We start from the raw sequence: 20,362 nt of genomic DNA on the forward strand, positions 1-20,362 counted from the left end.
GGTAATGTAAAGGCTTTCTTGCAATTATTCTGGGATAGTAACTTTCTTCATGACCTAAAGGTGCAGCCCAAGGTGGAAAATAGCCAAACAGTTTCTTCTATTTTTGGGGGGATTGGCTTTCAAAAAAAAAAAGTCAAAATATTTCAACCACCTCTGCCTATAGGAATTGATCCTGAAAGCAGCTCCATATGGAAGGGTCACTTTGCCTTACAAGGTACACAGCCAACTCGTCTGGTATTTCCTAACTTCTGTGTGTTGGATGTTGTAATGTTACTAATAATCTTTTAACATCGTTTTACTGTGTGTAATTTCCTTGAGGTTTAAAAAGCAAATTGGGAAACTAGATATTCCATCATACATAGAACCGGGCAGAGACTTTCTGGCAACATGTTTTACCCATCAGAAAATGATGGTTTATAGTAAGTGACTTGTTCCATGCAATGAAATTTCACCACAAACTTTTCTGCCAGCTCTCCTGCCTGACTGCTCCATAGCATGTGGTTCTCCAGGCTCACTGGCTTTTCAGCAGCTTATCTGGCAAGCTATTATGAAGTCTGGGCTCCAAAGGCTTCTCATTTAGACTATTTTTCATTTGGAAACAAAAAACATTTCTGGAAGGGGAACTTTTTGGTTTTCCTGGAATAACACTTTGCAAGGTACAGTTCCATAAAAATTATTTTCACCCAGAATTGTAGATGGACATGTGTTTCCTGACCAGCTCCAGTCATGTGGCATCACATGGCTCTTTGGTAGCTTGCCCAGCTGACAATTCCACAGCCTGATTTATAAGCTAGACAGCAGCTCAGACTCCATTGATCTCAAGGGCTTCTAGGCTCCTTGACTAAGCATCTGTTTGCCTGGCTCCCACAGCTTCCTTGTTCCACATCAGGGCAAAATATTTTCCAGATTTTCCACCCAGCTAGAAGTGCATTTTTCACCCAGCTCCCATTGTGTCGCATCATCTTGGCATCCACATGGTTCACCGGCAGGGCTGGAACCTCTGAATCTACAACATAGACCTTTGCCTTATCAGCTACCAGAATAACTAAGACAAAAGACAGGACTATGCAACACTTTAAAGACTACCAAGATGGTTTATTAGGTGATAAGCTTTCGTGGGCCAGACCTACTTCCTCAGATCAAATTGTGGAACAAAATTGGCATGACCATATATACCAAAGGGATACAATCAAAAAAAGGGAACACGTATAAAAAGGACAAATCAAATTTCAGAACAGAGAGGGGATGAGGGGGGAGGTTAATGTCTATGAGCTAATGATATTAGAAGTGATAATTGGGGAAGCTATCTTTGTAATGGGTAAGGTAATTAGCATCTTTGTTGAGACCCAGGTGTAAAGTGTCAAATTTAAGCATGAATGACAGTTCAGAGGTTTCCCTTTGTAGTCTGGTGTTAAAGTCTGAGAGTGCTTTGTGATCCAACAGCAGAGAGGGATACGCCAGTTGGTTTTACAGATATTTGTTGACTGCAGGGAAATGGTGAGTCTTGGGAATGTTAGTTTCCATACCAAAGTCACTCTTGGCCCCGTATCCCAGTCTTAGTATCCTTGTCCGACAGTCCGAGTCTCCTTCTTCATGTTCACTGTCCAAGTCCCAAACTCTCCGTACTCAACCAGTCTCAGCATCTTCTCCTCATTCAAGACACTTGCATAACAAGTCACAGTTTCTCTCTCTACCCTGCAGTCACAGTCTCTCCAGACCCTGACCCACCTTCTCACTTTGTTCCTCATTCTTGGAAATGGCTGAACCATTTTGGCTGAACTTTTCCAAAAAGTTTAACCCTGGGACACTGTGAAAAATTTCACCAAACAGTTACAATTTGGCAAATTTATAAACCTCTGACAGCAGGAAATTAAAATAGGAGATGTCAAGTAATGATGTGTGTATGTTTGGTAGTAAGCGAGAGACATGTTCAATTAAAAAGAGGTGGAAATACATAGATTTGATTGTTATAAAACTATTTTAATTATCATTCTATTTTTTATTTGCAGTAAGAAGAACATTCTTCACTAGCAAGTCATGACTCTGTGGCCATATTTAAAGAGAAGAATGTCAGTGGGGATGACTTCCAGGAGTGTGTCAGAAGAAAACAGTCTGATGGGTTTGTATTGAGCAGATTTTAACCTTCAAAGCAAAAAGAAACGTTTTACTGCAGCTGACACCATTGCTTTCACACAGGTGCTTTCATCACTCCAAGGAAATGGATCCCTAATAGGATCAGTGGCTTCTCTTGTATCTGCTAAATGGAAGGGACCTATTTGGTACCTTGATGATATTGATAGAAGGGCTCCACTCATTCCATTACTTTCCCCTCTGTTTTGTTATTCCTGAAACTCTCATTTACAGACCCCCTAATTAATATTTAACCTTTTCTTTGCTCTCCTCTGGTGCACAGTTCTGTCTTCCTGTCCCCCACCTCCTCCCCAAAGCTTTGTTGTTAATGAGGTTCACCAAACTGCCTTTTAGAGAGAGGTTAACAAAATCATGTTTTTTCCTCCTTTCTGTACCAAACTTTTCAGACAGCAGAAGTAATCATTAAATATAATCAATTCCCAAAATAGTATATAATCTCTGTAAGACTATCCAGGTGGCATGATAGGTAAGCATCTCTTAAAATTGGAGAAGATGGATGATTTTGAAAGTACTTTTGTAAACTAGTCCTTGTTTTCTATAACCCCTTCCAGCCAAAGTGACATAAACTGAGAAGAGCAGCATATACCGATATTAAGATTTGGTTTGCTCCAATCTAGACAAAAATAGTCCTTCTCGGCTGACATCAGATGTAAGCATCATAATAACTTAAGTCTCATTGGTAAGAATATTCTTTCACCTGAAGAACCCAAATCATGTCTCCATCATCATACTGTGAATATAAATTGAACACTGGTCTCTTTTCTGCATGTAGCTGAGCTGGAGAACAGGTAATTGAGATGGACCTTGCACTTCATCTCATTAACACATAATTGGGTAGGTTTCCAATTCAATACACAGTGTATAGTTCAAACAAACAAAACACCTCTGCATGTTTTGCTTGTTAGATGGCTATTTTCTTATATTGTAATGTCCCCTGTCTCTGTAGTTAAAGCTGTGTTAGTGACTTCAATTACACGCTAGCTTCAAGGCTTTGCAATAGATTGTACAAGATCCCGTTCTGAGGCTCGTTTTTATTTCCTTTACTTCCTTGCTTACAAATTTAGATTATTGCAAAATGGTCTGTTTAGTTTGCAAATGAATGTGCTTCAGCTTGTTTTGGATGCTGCTCTGCTTTTCTCCCAGCTCTCAAGCTTTGCTTGTGGCTATTAAAATGCACACTTCCCTGTTTTACAAACGGATATAGCCACACTGCATATTGATGCCACCTTCAAATCTCTCCAAGGGTATGTCTACACTACAGCACTAATTCAAACTAACTTAATTCGAATTAGTTAATTCGAACTAAGCTAATTCGAACTAGTGCATCTAGACCTAAAAACTAGTTCGAATTAGCATTTTGCTAATTCGAACTAGCATGTCCACATTGAGTGGACCCTGAACCGAGGTTAAGGATGGCCGGAAGCAGTGCCGGCAGGGCATCAGATTAGGACTTTGAGTGTGGAGCTGCTGTCTCAGGCTAGCCGAGGGCTGTGCTTAAAGCGACCTGACCCCCACCCCGGACAGACAGTTCTCAGGGGTTCCCCGCTTGCAAGCAGTCCTGGCTTGGAGTGCCCTGAGTGCCCACACTTGGCACATCACAGCATTCGGCCATCAGCCCAGCTGCACTTGCCGCAGGCTGCCATCCGGGGGGATGTCAATCGGGGGGCTGCAGGAGAGCTTCCGCCCCGAGGAGCCCGCAGAGCCAGCCCAGTCCTCCCCATCGGGGGCTCGTACCCCATTCCTCCCTTACCTCCTTCCACTTACCCTTCCCTCACCCCCCTTCCTGATGTACAAAATAAAGGACACCTGTATTCAAAAATAGAAACTCTCTTTATTGAACAAAATTCGTGGAGACTGGGAAAAGGAGGTGGGAGAGGGGAAGACAGAGAGTGGGAGAGGGGAAGGCAACTAAAATGATCAGGGGTTTGGAACAGGTCCCATATGAAGAGAAGCTAAAGAGACTGGGACTTTTCAGTTTAGAAAAGAGGAGACTGAGGGGGAATATGATAGAGGTCTATAAAAGCACGAGTGGTGTGGAGAGGGTGCATAAAGAAAAGTTCTTCATTAGTTCCCATAATAGAAGGACTGGAGGACACCAAATGAAATGAATGGGTAACAGGCTTCAACTAATAAAAGAAAGTTCTTCTTCACAAAGCAAATAGTCAACCTGTGGAACTCCTTGCTGCAGAGTTTAAAGAGAATTTAGATAAATTCATGGAGGCTGGATCCATGGAGTGGTATTAGCCAGGGGGTAGAAATGGTGTTCCTGGCCACTGTTTGTGGAAGGCTGGAGATGGATGGCACGAGACAAATGGCTTGGTCATTGTTCCAGTCCATCCCCTCCAGGGTCCCTAGTGTTGGCCACTGTCGGCAGACAGGCTACTGGGCTAGATGGACCTTTGATCTGACCCAGTACGGCCATTCTAAGCTCAGGGGTCTCACTGGACCACCCTGATTTTCATGCAAACCTGCTCCTGGGTGGCCAGGCTGGCAGCTATCCTGCCCTAGACGGCCACTTTCCTGTGCCTAGTGCAGAGGTCATGGATGAGGTCCACGATGTCTGCACTAGACCAGGCGAGCGCCCGCCTCTTGCGGACCCGGGCAGGCTCCCGGGAGCCGCCAGCCTGGTCCCGGGAAGAGGCGAAGGGCTGGGTGGCAGTGGGTGGCTGGCTCGTGTCGTGCCAGGTGCAGGGTCTGCTGGCTGGGTGCTGGCAGGCTTGCACCTGACACGTGCACCGTAGCCAGCCCATGCCCCTTTAAGGGCTCCGGGGCCGGGAGGGGGGCAGAAGAGTTTCCCTGGTGGTGCCCAGAGTGGCCACCAGGGAAAGCTGGGGAGAGCTAGCCTCCCACTAGTTCGAATTAAGTGGCTACACAGCCCTTAATTTGAACTGCTTAATTCGAACTAGGCGTTAGTCCTCGTAGAATGAGGTTTACCTCGTTCGAATTAAGCGCTCCGCTAGTTCGAATTAAGTTCGAACTAGCGGTTTGCATGTGTAGCGCCTATCAAAGTTAATTCGAACTAACGTCTGTTAGTTCGAATTAACTTTGTAGTGTAGACATACCCCAAGAGAGCTGCAATCTCCTTAGCATGTCAGCCTTTCTTGGTAGAATGTGTCCATAGTAAGGCTCCTCTAAAATACTTTTGATGGAAAATGTCAACTTTAACAACATTATTTCAATAAAATTGTTGTTGAAAAAACATAATACAGAACTGAAATTCATTGGTTGGGATTTTGGCAAGCCAAAATTTAACCTTTTCTGCTTTTAAAATCTTCTTTATTTCAGGTTTCTGACCAAATGAAAGCCTGAAATTTTAAAAAGAAAAATAATTCTTTGACAGCTTGTTCACATCCATTTCAATCGTGTGTTTGCACACCATGTATGTGATCATTGGAAGCTTTTTCCCTGAGCAGCTCTTTTTGGGTTAGCTGGGGAGCCCCCTGGAGTGGCCTACTCATGGCATTCAATATATTGCCCTGTTGAGCTTCTTATCATCCATGGTGGCCATTGGAAATGGATCTCTCTCGCTTTGCAAGTGCTTCCTTTGCATAATTACCTAGTGTAGTTCTTGTTTTCTTATCTTGTAGTTGTTAGCACAGATATAGTTGTAGATAGTACAGATGTTTGTAAGTGGGATCTTTTCCCATCCCCTCATCACTTCCTGGGCTCTGAGGCATGCTGCGAGCCTAGGCTTTAAGTTTTGCGGCACATGCCACAAGCCCATGCCAAATAGTGACCCCCCCACTACTCTATGTCTGAAGTGACCGGGGGAGATGCATTAGACTGAATGGTGACAAATCTGCAGGGCTTTTAAACCTAGGAAGAAAAAGAAGCAGGATTTCCATTTGAAGCATCTGCGCCCAGAATCCTCACTTTGTTCACTGGCTTCAGGTGGCCACGGCTCAGGACCTGAGTGCGGAGCATGTGACGTGGTACCAAGAATGGACTTCAGTGTGAGAAGCCCTCAGCACCACCAATCCCCAGCAGTATAAAAGGGATCTGCACCCGAGGTAGAACTCGGCTTCCAGACAGCAAGAGTCAGTGCCATTGGCTCTAGCGCCCCAGAAGGCACACAGGAACTCTATGGCAGGACAGTGCCACATGGAGGTGCTGGAGCCATCTTCCACCCCAGACACTTCTGAAGCCACAAGAGTTCTCATAGAGATGACTGTGGTGCAGTCTTTGGTTATTACTGTTGAGACTACTACTATCCACAGGCAAAGCCGTCGTGATGCAGCACTTCCAGTGACCAGCCCGACACTGCCTGGCACCATTTCCGATCCCTTATTACCATGACAGCATTCCTCAGCACTGAGTCCAGCGGGAACATGTCTGGCACCATGGATACAGAGATCTATCTCCATGGCAGTGAGGATGACTTGACAGTTGTCCACAACACCCTGACAGGACTGGCACTGACAACTGGCCCCAGAGCCCAGCAGTCAGTCACTGGCACTGGACCCCCCAACACCAGTTCCTGTCACCAGACCACTAGCACTGACCCTCAGGCTCCTTCTGTGTGTGCGAACATCTGATCAGAATGGATGTGAAGAACACACCTCAAAGAACAATAGTTATGAAAAGGTGAGTAACCTTTTAGCTGTACTCATAATAGGGGTTGACATTATGTGTAAGTGTGCACTGACTAGGGATATTTGACATCAGCTAGGGTACATCTAGACTACAGGGTTTTGTTGACAAAAGTGGACTTTTGTCAGCAAAACTATACCTGCGTCTACACTACAGCTGAGTTCTGTCGACATAACGTCGACAGAACTTGGCAGTTTTGTCGATGGAGGTAAACCTCATTCTACGAGGAATAACGCCTTCTGTCAACAGAGTTCTGTAGACAGAAGGCGTTATTGCATCTACACTGTCCTTTGCGTCTACAATCTCATGTTGACAAAGCAAGCCGCTTTGTCGACAGAACTGGATGTAGTCTAGATGCTCTTTGTCGACAGAAGCTTTGTCGACAGTATCTGTCGACAAAGCCTCTGTTGACAAAAGCCTGTAGTCTAGACGTACCCCTAGTGCTGATCAGCATCGGGATAAGAACATTACTCTTAGAAGAGACACACTATCTTTTTATCACTGCATGCTATTCTTTAGGCTCTGAATGCCTGCATTTGCAGCGCTTTAATAGATCTGGCATTACAACCTGAGTGTGTGTCCACAGACAGCCCAAGGGACTTAAAATAATGGGGTGGGGGAATAAATCTTGCAATTCTGGCACATTGCAGAATTTTGAAGCTATTTTATTTGGAATCTAGTGGCTTCAGACAGAAACCTATCATGGGAGCATCAAGGCTAGTAAATAGCACACATCTGCTTATCTTGGATTCTGAGAGCCTGAGTAGAGATAGATGACAGCCAGGAAATAGAATACATATCGCTGTCTGTGGAAGACACTAAAGTGGGGTAAAGAGAGAATGCAAGATAAGGCTATTAAAAAGAGAAATGAAGGGGTATGATGGGAGAGAAAAAGTGTAGTAGGATAGAGAGGTGGGAGGTGGGAGAAAGAAAATTGGAAGGACTAGTTTTCTTCCATCTTACAAGTTTATTCAACTGTGTGACTTTTTGGAGGGACAGGAAGAACTTATATTTTCAAAAGATTATATAATCTAATGTGGCCAATTCTGGAGATAGTCAGGAAATCGTATTGAAAGAACTTGAAGAAATATTCAAACCCAGAGCAACTGATCATCGCCATCTATCTAATGAGTAACCTTTGGGTATAATAGTTAAATTGTATTAGTAGCAGTCTCAAATGTAGTTTTCTTTTTTATGGACTTAAAAGGAGAAAAGAAAGTGAACTGAATGTTATAAATTTCTTTTTTATTAAAGAAACCTAGTAGTGGAGAAAAGCAATATTTTTTTTCATATTGAACCAGGATGGAAATACAAACATATTTTTTAATTAACATCACCTCCAATGGCCAGAATGAACTAGCACATGTGACACATTATCATTAAAGAGGTTAAGGAAGAGAGAGAATTCACATACACAATCTACTACATTCTTTCTATTGATCAACATTTAAATAAAATGTGTCCCTACAGCAATTTACAATAATTGTGGTGAGCCCAGGACTTCTGAAAATGAGACTTATTTTTTAGGCACTCAGTTAAAAGCTATGAGTTCAGTTCTTCCACTTGTGTAAACTGGCAAAGCTCCGTTAATTTTTGGGGTGCTATGCCACTTGACAGTAGTTGAGTATTTGGCTCTAGGCACCTACTTTTAAAGCTCTTGATAATCGTAAGTAAATACTAAGTTACGGTCTTGTCTACATGGCAGGTTAAGCCAGGGTGTGAAACTACAGTGCATCAGATTGTCACACACTAACATCATATATGGACATCCCAGCAGCACAAAGTCTTGGGGTGCGGCTTAATGTGCCACGGCTTCAAAGTGTATTAGGCTACACTGTATTCCAAGAGTTTGTGTCATAATAATGTTCATATGGCAGGGAACATTAGTGCATGACAAGCTGTTGTGTGGCATAATCATCGCTTGGTTCACCATGTAGCCAAGCCCTAAGATGTTCTACTTCTAAATAGCAAGTGCCTATCCCATGTTAAACTAGTACAACCAATGAAGCAAGCAAAGTTGGTATTCATGCACCCCTATGAGATGTGTAAATATTTATAATCACCTATCCTTGCCCTAGGACTATTCCTTGATATTATACTACAGATTTAACCTCCCATATCATGTCAATCTGGGTGTGTCTAGACTACAGGGTTTTGTCGACAAAAGTGGACTTTTGTCGACAAAACTATACCTGCGTCTACACTGCCGCTGAGTTCTGTCGACCTAACGTTGACAGAACTCAGCAGTTTTGTCGATGGTTGTAAACCTCATTCTACAAGGAATAACGCCTTTTGTCAACAAAGTTCTGTCGACAGAAGGCATTAGTTCAGCTACGCTGTCCATTGCATCTACACTGTCATGTCGACAAAGCGGCTTGCTTTGTCGACAGAACTGGATGTAGTCTAGATGCTCTTTGTCGACAGAAGCTTTGTCGACAGTATCTATTGACAAAACTTCTGTTGACAAAAGCCTGTAGTCTAGACGTATCCTTTGAATCCCCCGCTGGCCCCAGGCTCCATTTGACACTTCCGTTTTGAAATGTATAGGAGCACCAGTGGGGACTCTTGTACATTTCAAAGGTGGAACGCTGCCGTTGTGCCCCTGCTCCCTCCCGCACAGCTGGATCTCAGGAAACTGGATTTTAAGCCAGCTCCCCCAGGAATCCCCTTCTCTCTCTCTCCTTGCTGCCTCTTTCTGATAGAGGCAGCAAGGGGGGGAAGCGACAAGTCGACTAGTGTGTCGACTATCTGATAAGCTTTTGCTTATCAGATAGTCGACTAGTTTATTACATCCCTAGTGGGAACCAGAGGGCCTAGGTTTGCCATCAAAAGTTCAGAGGGTGAAAAGACCTGTCTGGCTGTGGTGGGAAAGAGTAGAGAGAAGATTATGTAAGATAGAAGTGAGGTGAAGAAGAAAGCTCAAACACTTCAACAGACTTGGATGAAAATTCAAGCTGAAGTCCATCTATTGATAATTGCTATTCATCTTGTTTAAATATCAGTGTCTGGCTAAGTCTTACCTATTGATGTTAAAGAAACTAACCTTATTCAGGAAGCTGCAACATTCAAGAGCAAAACATTATAAAATGCAAAACCAAGGAATACATATCGGGCTCGTCTACACTGGCCCCTTTTCCGGAAGGGGCATGTAAATTTCACCAGTCGTCGTAGGGAAATCCGCGGGGGATTTAAATATCCCCCGCGGCATTTAAATAAAAATGTCTGCCGCTTTTTTCCGGCTTTTAAAAAAGCCGGAAAAGAGCGTCTACACTGGCCCCGATCCTCCGGAAAAAGTGCCCTTTTCCGGAGGGTCTTATTCCTACTTCAAAGTAGGAATAAGACCCTCCGGAAAAGGGCACTTTTTCCGGTTACAAAGTAGGAATAAGACCCTCCGGAAAAGGGCACTTTTTCCGGAGGATCGGGGCCAGTGTAGACGCTCTTTTCCGGCTTTTTTAAAAGCCGGAAAAAAGCGGCGGACATTTTTATTTAAATGCTGCGGGGGATATTTAAATCCCCCGCGGATTTCCCTACGACGACTGGTGAAATTTACATGCCCCTTCCGGAAAAGGGGCCAGTGTAGACGTAGCCATCCTGGAGAAGAGTCTGTGCTTCTACCTCTTAGAATCTTTTCTGTTCTTTCCCTTTCTGCCTAATCTAAATCCATTTTCTGTCCTGTCTAATAGATAGTTTGCAGTTCTCAAATTCTAGGAAGTAAAGATGGGGTATATGTTACAAGTTTCTAGCTTCAGATTTTGTTATGTTTCATTGTATTTTAGGCTTCCTATTTGGTGTGAAAAAACAAAGTTTCTTTGGGACACTTGTCAGAAAACATCTGATATTTTACTTCCGTGAATGCTTTCCTTTGCCCATACATTTTGACAGGCAACTAATAAGAAGATGATTCCTTTAAAGCTGATCACAACTAATTTCTTTCAATGAAGATACTACTCCATTAAAAATGAGCCAAATGTATGAGGTTTCATTGTAACTTTGCCTTAATGCAAAATTTAAAATGTAGCTATGTCCTGTAATGAGGTTGCTGTTGTGGAAAAGATTCCAGGATTCATCATCAGTACTTCTATTGCACAGAGAAATCGATGATTGGCTTCTTCAGGAAGTTTAAGTGCACTTGTTTGCTGTCCAAATGTCCTCAGCAGATATTAAAATAAACCTTCTGCCAAATATACATGTACTTACTGACCAATTAAGGGATAGTTGGAAGGGCAGCTGCTAAAGCAGGCTACTACAGATAAAAAGCTTTAGGCATTATTGCTATCGGCTGCCAACTGAGTAAATTGCTCTATTTTATTAAAGGATTAAAAACAGAATCAATTGTGCTATTTGTCTAGCTATAACCAAATGATATGGATATGATCTTGAAGAACACTGATTTCTCTGTGGTATGAACGAAGCATATTTGTTTATTTTTCTAACAAAGCAAGATGACTCACACCAGATGGTAGATGGAAATTCAAGGTAAAGTGTGTTTGAAGAAACAATTTGAATAACTTGTACGCATTGCTGGTCTCTAAATTAACAGAAAACACTCAGTAGAAAAGATCAGGGCTTCACAGTGCAAAGTTTAATGAAAGCATCTGCTCAATGCACAGCAGTGGCCAAGAAACAAAAACAGTATTATGAATGGGGTAGAAAATGGTGTTAAATAACACTACAGCCTTGCATCTAGCTTTTCAGTTCATCATAAAGATATACCCCAGGAAGTTAGTAACAACCATAGGCGCTGACTTCATGGGTGCCCTGGGCCTGAACCACGCTCAGGAGAAAATTGGCGGGTGCTGAGCACTCCCAGAAGCCTCCCTATCAGCTCCCATCCAGCCCCCACCCCAGTGTTGCCTGCCTGATGGTGGGCCTCACAAGCCAGCATCTCCTCCTCCTTCCCCTGCCTACTACCTGCCATGATTAGCTGTTTCACAGCATTTGTGGGGAGGACACAGGATGCCCCCAGGCAGGGGAAGGAACTGGGTGAGAAGAGGAGGGGTGTGAATGCAGTGAGGGCAAGAAGAGGTGGGGAAAGGTAGGGCTTTGGTGCAGTGGGGTGGAGCCTGGAGCACAGCTGGAAGGCATGCACCCTCTGGGTGTTTTGTGCCTGCCTCCTGTTGACCTAAAAACCCAATTTTCATGTGATCCCAATAGCTAGCCTATGAACCAGACTCATGTTAAAAAGAGGGAAAATAGCTTGCTAAAAATTACCAGGAAAGAGTTGTCAATTGCTACAAAAATAGTAAAGCAAAGAATATTATTTTTAGCAATATACCAGCATGGGGGTGGGCAATAAAACAGCAGCAGTTCACCACGGTTAGCCCCTGGAGGGCTGCTACCACTATAGTTACCTATGCCTTCACAGGTACTGGTGATGGCAGCTCCCATTGGCTGCAGATCTCTGTTCCTGGCCAATGGGAGCAGCGGGAAGTGGTGCGGTCCAGGACATCACTTCCTGCAGCTCCCTTTTGCTGGGAATGGTGATCCATAGCCCACAGGACTTGCAATCACCAGTACCTGTGGAGACACAGATAAATATAATGATGGTGTCCTGCTAGGGGCTAACACTGGGGAACCAAATCCAGCTCACAGGGGAGTATTTACCCACCTCTGTACCAGCAGCAAGTAACGGATGCCTAAGTTAGCAGAATTTAATCTACGTACTGAAAAGTCAGGTAAATAACAGATGTGACCAGAAATTTATGAGTGAAAACATCAGTAAAACATAGGAAACAACACTGCAAGCAGGTTGTCTATAAAGATGCCACACTGTAAGCCAATGGCAGAACGAAAATCGGACAGCAGTGCAAGCTGTTCATCACCAGGCTATGAGGTGAAAGGATGTGGATTCATTGGAGAGGGTCCAGCGGAAGGTGACCAAATTGATAAGGGGGCTGGAGCGCATGACCTATGAGGAGCAACTAAGGGATTTGGGTTTGTTTAATCTGCAAAAGAGAAGAGTGGGGGAGGGTTGATTTAGTTGGGCTTGGTCCTGAGTTGGGCAGGGGGCTGGACTTGATGACCTCATGAGGTCTCTTCCAGCTCTATGATTCTATGATTCTCCAGCCTTAGTATGTATAAAGAACACAATAGACACATAGACATGGTAGCTTCAGCACCTCCCCCTTCCCACTGCACCTACAGCTGATCTTCGTATTACACACAGGTTTAGATTGGTAAGATGCCCCTAAAATGCTGGCACCTGTAGCCATGTGCCTAAGTGGCAATCTGGCCCTGACAGTGGGTTAGACCAATAGTCTATTTAGCTCAGTATCCTGATTTATGACAGTGACCAATGCCAGGCGCTTCAGTGGGAATGAACAGAATGGGTAATCTTCAAGTGTACCCTCGCCTGTCCCCCATTCTGCTTCTAGCAATCATAGACCAGGGACACTTCAGAGCATGGTTTTGCATCGCTGATAATCCTTGCTAATAGACATTGATGGACCTATCCATGAACTTAGCTATTTCTTTTTTTTGACCCCCAGTTTATAGTCTTGGTCTTCACAACATTGTCTGGGAAAGATTTCCACAGGTTAACTGTGCAGTGTGAAGAAATACTTCCTTTTGTTTGTTTTAAACCTGCTACCTATTTATTTCATTCGGTGACCCTAATTCTTGTGTTATGAAAAGGCATCAGTAACACTTCATGAATTACCTTCCCCGTACCACTCATGATTTTATACCTCTATCCTATCTCCCTTACTTGTCTCTGTTCAAAAGTCCAAGTCTTATTAATCTCTCCGTATAGGGAATCTATTCCACATCCATAATCATATTTGTTGCCCTTTTCCAATTCCACTCTAGCTTCTTCTTCTCTTTTTTTTTTTTTTTTTTTTGAGCTGGGCCAACGAGCTCTGCATAGATTTGTCAAGATATGGGTGTACCATGGTTTTCTGGCGAAGTGATATTTTACTATTGTTCTCTTTCTTTATAATTAGGGGACCATATGTCCCCTTTTGGTGGAGACAGTTCCCTTTTTAAGCACTGTCCCTGACATTCCGATTGTTGGGGGGGCAAAACTGGGCATTTATCCTATTTGCGCTTGTCAACTTATCAGTTGACCCTTCCACAAGATTTGTTCCACCAGCCTAGAGTGACACTCCTTCTCCCCATCTCCTGTTGCCCATCTCCTGTTCCATGTTGCTCACGTCACAGAGTGACCTCCTTCCCATCACTCGTTTCTCTCACCAGCCAGGAGTTGCTGCCTTCGCACCATACCAAAATCTGATACGATGGCATCCCACTTACCTCCCATCTCACTAAGGTGGCTCACTGGAATATCCTTGGGCCTCCTACTACTTGGAGCCTACGTCTTGCACCTCTGCTATCACAGCCCCCAAAGGGGCATCACACTGTTAAGTGGCTTAAAGTCCAATGGCTTCACTGCCTGGCTCTGAGTGCAAAAGTTCTCACACGCTGGCATCCTGTTTTACTGCCCAGATCCCAGCCAGAGCCATTCTTCTCCCCACCCCCCATGTGGCTCTATTGGGGGGCATGGAGGAATGTTTATGAGGGTGCCGGGGATGAGTGATGACATCTGATAGCTTGGGACAGCCCCACAGAGCCTGTTTTCAGTGTAGGGAAATATTGTCACCCTATAGGAGAAGGCTTCAGTCTGGGACTGCTCTGACTGATGACCCCAGGCTCACTTTCCTGCCTGCCAGCCCTGCACCTGGGGATTGGCTCCTGGCCATGGTTGTCAACCTCATGCTGGAGCTCCATCTGATCATTGCAGGCCAATTCCCACCACCAAAAATTGGCCCCCTGCCAAGGAGCCACTCTTACCCCTACTCATTGCTATGGTCCCAGCCTCAGCCCCTTTACCCCTCTCTGCATTCCCTTTTCCAGAATGAGAGCTCCTGAGGGAGAGAGGTCAGCAGTGTTCCTGGAGCCCGCAGAGTCCCTTTTCAACTGGACATTCTGATAAACAAAACCAGACATCCAGCCCCCTACTTGAACATAGGCTGAGCTTTACACGGACTTCTATTTACAATTCAGAAATTTTAAAACAGTTCAAAGTACAGAATTCCTGGATTTTCTTGGGGAGATCTGAAAACAAAGGACATATTTCAGTAGAAAATAATTTAAAAAAATCATTTACTTCTGATCCATGGTAATCAACGCTACTCACATATAAATATGTAGGGTCACATTATTGTAAGCCCTTTGAAAGAAGGTGCACAATATTTGCTTGTGCGCCTTCTTCTGTGCACCATTCAGGCAGGTAAAGGGGCATTTGGGTATACACAGAGGCTGTGTCTAGACTGGCCAGTTTTTCCGGAAAATCAGCTGCTTTTCCGGAAAAACTTGCCAGCTGTCTACACTGGCCGCTTGAATTTCCACAAAAGCACTGACTTCCTACTGTAAGAAATCAGTGCTTTTTGCGGAAATACTATGCTGCTCCCATTCGGGCAAAAGGGCCAGTGTAGACAGCTGAGATTTGTTTTCCGCAAAAAAGCCCTGGTCGCGAAAATGGCGATCGGGGCTTTTTTGCACAAAAGCGCATCTAGATTGGCCATGGATGCTTTTCCACAAAAAATGCTTTTGCGGAAAAGCATCCGTGCCAATCTAGACGCGCTTTTCCAAAAATTCTTTTAACAGAAAACTTTTCCGTTAAAAGCATTTCTGGAAAATCATGCCAGTCTAGACGTAGCCAGACTGGGTAGTTATGATTATTTTAGTTCCATGGAAAATTACCCAATATGCTTGTGTCCCTAAATAGAATGAACTCATATTTCAGAGTCCCATTAATAATCACCTCTGTGCATTAGTAGTCTGTATGAGCTACAGCTATAAGCAAGTTCAAATTTTGCCCACTCAGACTGGATAACTTTTGTTAACAAACTATCAGCATTTCCACAAGGCACTTTTCAGGAGTTTGACTCACCAGGTGCATAATTGTGCAGCAGGCAAAATGAGTGCTTCTTCAGAAATGCTAATTGCAATGAGCCAGAAATATGGAGTGCCTGGCTTGGGCAGAATCAGTGAAGACAGATGTGTTTGAAAGGGGAGGTTTCAAGATGGTGAAGGTTTGGTTCAGTATTGCCTGGAAGGTAATGCCACTGTGTGATAGTTTAAGCCACTAGATCAACCTGCAGCCCACATAATAATGTCCTTGGGTCATAGAGGTAGTATTAGATACAGACCACAATGGTAAATAGCACAGGCAGACAGAAGAGCAGAGTGACACCGATATCATTCACTAAACTGAATAATTACCTTGAGTCTAGGAGGACTCTTGTTGGACTGAATAGCACTGAGATAAAAAGAACAGCAGTGTCCAGCCAGCAGGATCCCAAAGCACTTTACAGATTAGGTAGACAGATTGGGAGTGGGGATGCTGAAGGTGTGGGAAGGCTGTGGTGTTAATTATCATCAAGTGCGAAGTTCCTGGGAATCCTTTCTCAAGTTGAGGCATTCACAGAGACCACAGTGCTTTCGACTAGGGAAAAAAGAAGCTAGTGAGGTTCCTGTGGGGAGGCTAAATGACACTGGGCTTGGAGGTAAGGGAGAGGAGAAAGACACCTTGAGGCAGGGGGAGAAATGCTTGCCTGCTCCCCTGATTCTCCCAGCACTATTAGAAGTTGACAATACTTCTTCCCTTCAGTCACACTAATTGTCAGTGCTGCCCATTCGGTCAGAAACAGAGCCAAGTGCCCTGTTTATAACCAGTTCTCCTCTGCTCATTGGTCATGTGTGGCAAATGGAACAGGGAGAAATAATTATCCGAGTGACTAGGGAGAAGGCAGAAGTGTCAATAATTTGCTCTCTCACATGCCTGCCATGGTCAGAAAGTGAGGTAGTGGAGAGAGGGGCAAGAATGGGGAGCAGAAGCAAAGCAGGAGACAACACTGCAGATTTTCTTTCACTTCTGTAGAGTCTTTCTCCAGCATTAAGCAAATATCCCCCAGAGGCTGTGACTAAAACTCAGCAACTTTGGTGTGGCTAAGGGATGCTGAGAGGAAACAAGATACTATTCTTTGTATATATTTTATCATCTAAACTTTATTCACCTCCCTTCTGTCCATCCTGCAGCAGCTGATATTTGTTACCAATCCCTGTGGTCTAGTGGGCCCAAGTTCGCTCAGAGGAAGGAAAACAATAGCAGCTGCAGCCAGTAGAACACCACCCTCTTTCTTTCCTACCCTTTCAGTTCTACTGGTTGGATCTCCCTGGTCAAGCATCTCATGGACTTGAACAGTTCCAGGATTTTTCTGGACCAGGGGAGGTCATATCTGGCCCTCCTGCTACCAACCACCCCAGCCCTGGACCAGACACTGACCTCCTGGCTGGCTCGCATCCCTGCCAACAGCCCCACTGCCCTGCCGATCCCCTGACCTTTCCTGCTGAGCTGGGAAGCCCAGCTCCCAGCACGCCAGGCTCCCAGTCCCAGCAGGCAGCCTCGCTGGGGCACACTGGGCTCCTCCGGTCCCATCTGGCAGCCTAGCCACCAGCCCTCCATTGGGATTCTCTGGTCCTGGAACATCCTCGGTCCTTCTGGACCACGGATGTAGCCAGATCAGAGAGTCTCAGTTTATAGAGGCTCAACCTGTACTTCATACAACTTCATACAAGTGAAAGTTGAATATTCATGTGTGTGTAAAGTGGTATAGAATTTAAAAGAGAACAATGCAATAAGGCTGTATTTAACTGTCACCTATTATACCTACAATGATTTTACTGATAGCTGCTTCTCTAACCAACCTTTGCTCCATTTGCATAGTACTAACTTTATGTTATATCTCAAATATTTAGCATGTAAATTCCTTGGGGCAGCAAGTGGCTTTTATGTTTGGCATAATATGTCTCTAACCGGGACAATATAAACCTAAACCAAAAATTGAATAAGGCTCTCTGGAAATTATCTCAAAGTACTGGAAGGAAAATGCAATCCCTGCTGTTGAATTCAATGTTCTGGTTTAAAATCGCATAAGGAAGTTATAATTGCTAATAAAATTCTACTGGATTCTTCTTCATGTAAAAAAAATAACCACTGCTGCAAAATTTCAAGAACACAAAATTGTTTATAATTAAAAAAGGACATTTTTCAAGTGAAATCTCTGTCCAACCCCAGAAACACAAACACTTTTTTCCATAACTTAAATTCCAAGTTGGGCCTAAACCAGGAAACATTTATGCCTCTGAGTAAATGTATTCATGTGAGTCATTTTGTTCCATGCATTAGTCAATGGAACTGCTCATCAGAGTCCACTTATTCATGTGCAAAAATGTTTCCAGGGTTGGGCTTGTGGAGTGGCTTTATTTGTCATAAGGTCTGTTTTCCTCTAAGGCATGTTAAATACCATGTATGTCTTAGGACCTTTATATGATGCTTCATTAATTTTTTAAAATCAAATCTCTGAACAATAGAAACTTTCTGTATTTAAAATGTTATATTTGACTCTCTGAAAGGACTTGTGATGACTGCTTAGCTATTTTGTGAAAATGCTCTAATTGATTAGACATATTCTTTCTTACAAATTAAAAATAAAAAATGAACTGAGCTAAGTTCATTACCATAGACAGCATAACTAATATCAGTCACTATTAAGATCCTGATTGGAGTGTGTGTTTTCTCATAAACATGATTATAACAACCTAATTTGCATTACTAAATGATTGCTAAAAATATCAAAACAATTTTTCCTGCTGGCCAAAAAATAAAAAATAAAAGTTGATCCAATCAGTAATAGAGAAGGAACATAACTGTGATGGAAGCAAAGATGATTAATCACAATTTGCATAACAGCTTCATTATTATTTAGCGATCACAGTACATGCCAGAAGTCTAATTGCAAAATACTTGTTTAAAAATCAGATCAGTCTCTCACAGAGTCTCATATGAAAAGTAGATTCCACAAAAAGATTTCCATGAATATTGAGTCAGATTGTAAGAGCTAAATCAACGGTTTGCTACAAGCCCTGGGCAAGGACCTGAATGGGGTTGTGCTGCATCAGTCTCACACTTGGTACCAGATTGGGATTACTCTGTAGGGAAAGTCAGCTGTATCATTCCTATAATATAAACACATAGGACTGAGTGTAGATGATTCCCCCGATGCGCAGGCTAAGATGTACTGACTAGACCGTTGGTGGATTGGAGCTAAGGCTTTCTGTACTTCTAGCTAATGCCCACTCTCCTCCTGCCTGCATGCTATGGAGAGTAGTCAGCTGCAGAAGTTGCTCTATTTTTGGTGCTATCTTCTATACAAATATAGGCTAAACATCTCTAGTCCAGCACCCTCGGGACCTGACCAGTGTAAAACCAGAGAATTTGCCCAACCATGAAAGTCAATATTGTTTAGCAGCATTACCGCCACTTTCACTGCTCAGGGGTCTCTTAGAAGACATTTAGGGGTAAATTAGAGCTAAATAACAGCACAGAACACTGAGAATTAGGACTGGTGGCTGTAAAGAAATTTTATGGGACTGCGGGAAACTTGGTCAAACCCATGATCAGTGGACATCTGGCTAACTAAAATCCCGCTTGACCACAGATGTTGCCAGACCAGAAAGTGCAGGATTAGAAATGTTCAACTTGTATCTTATGCAGATGAATGAAGAAGACTCCTTTTGCTCCATTATACCCCTGAATAGGCACATAGGCATGATTGCTGAATGGTGTTAAATGAATTCACACTGGACATAGAATCATAGGACTGGAAGGGACCTTGAGAGGTCATCGAGTCCAGCCCCCTGCCCTCAAGGCAGGACCAAGCTCCGTCTACACCATCCTTGACAGATGTCTATCTAACCTGTTCTTAAATATCTCCAGAGAGGGAGATTCCACCACTTCCCTTGGCAATTTATTCCAATATTTGACCACCCTGACAGTTAGGATTTTTTTCCTAATGTCCAATCTAAACCTCCCTTGCTGCACTTTAAGCCCATTACTCCATGTCCTGTCCTCAGAAACCAAGAGGAACAAATTTTCTCCTTCCTCCTTGTGACACCCTTTTAGATATTTGAAAACCGCTATCATGTCCCCCCTTAATCTTCTTTTTTCCAAACTAAACAAGCCCAGTTCATGAAGCCTGGCTTCATAGGTCATGTTCTCTAGACCTTTAATCATTCTTGTCGCTCTTCTCTGTACCCTTTCCAATTTCTCCACATCTTTCTTGAAATGTGGCGCCCAGAACTGGACACAGTACTCCAGCTGAGGCCTAACTAGTGCAGAGTAGAGCGGCAGAATGACTTCACGAGTTTTGCTTACAACACACCTGTTGATACAACCTAGAATCATATTTGCTTTTTCTGCAACAGCATCACACTGTTGACTCATATTCAACTTGTGGTCCACGATGACCCCTAGATCCCTTTCCGCCATGCTCCTTCCTAGACAGTCGCTTCCCATCTTGTATGTATGGAACTGATTGTTCCTTCCTAAATGGAGCACTTTGCATTTCTCTTTATTAAACTTCATCCTGTTTACCTCTGACCATTTCTCTAACTTGCTAAGGTCATTTTGAATTATGTCCTCCAAAGAAGTTGCAACCCCACCCAGTTTGGTATAATCTAAAATGGCCATCAGAGCGTTCTTGCTCAAGAGAGTGTCTACACTGCCATAAACACTCTTGCGCAAAAGCACAGCTCTTGCACAAAAGCACATGGCAGTGTG

General features: G+C 43.6%; 1 protein-coding gene across 1 annotated transcript in view; it reads right to left on the minus strand.

Moving 5' to 3' along the window:
- Positions 1 to 1,570: 1,570 nt before the first annotated feature.
- STK32B (serine/threonine kinase 32B) overlaps positions 1,571 to 20,362 on the minus strand; it is a 291,208-nt gene continuing 272,416 nt past the window's right edge. Inside the window, exon 13 of the mRNA XM_075930748.2 lies at positions 1,571 to 1,807. Within this exon, the coding sequence (XP_075786863.2) occupies positions 1,702 to 1,807 (106 nt within the window). The 3' untranslated portion in view covers positions 1,571 to 1,701. The remainder of the gene's footprint in view (positions 1,808 to 20,362) is intronic.

Source organism: Pelodiscus sinensis, chromosome 4 (assembly GCF_052426305.1).
Source record: "Pelodiscus sinensis isolate ZL-2025 chromosome 4, ASM5242630v1, whole genome shotgun sequence".
In the NCBI taxonomy this organism is placed as follows: Eukaryota; Metazoa; Chordata; order Testudines; family Trionychidae; genus Pelodiscus; species Pelodiscus sinensis.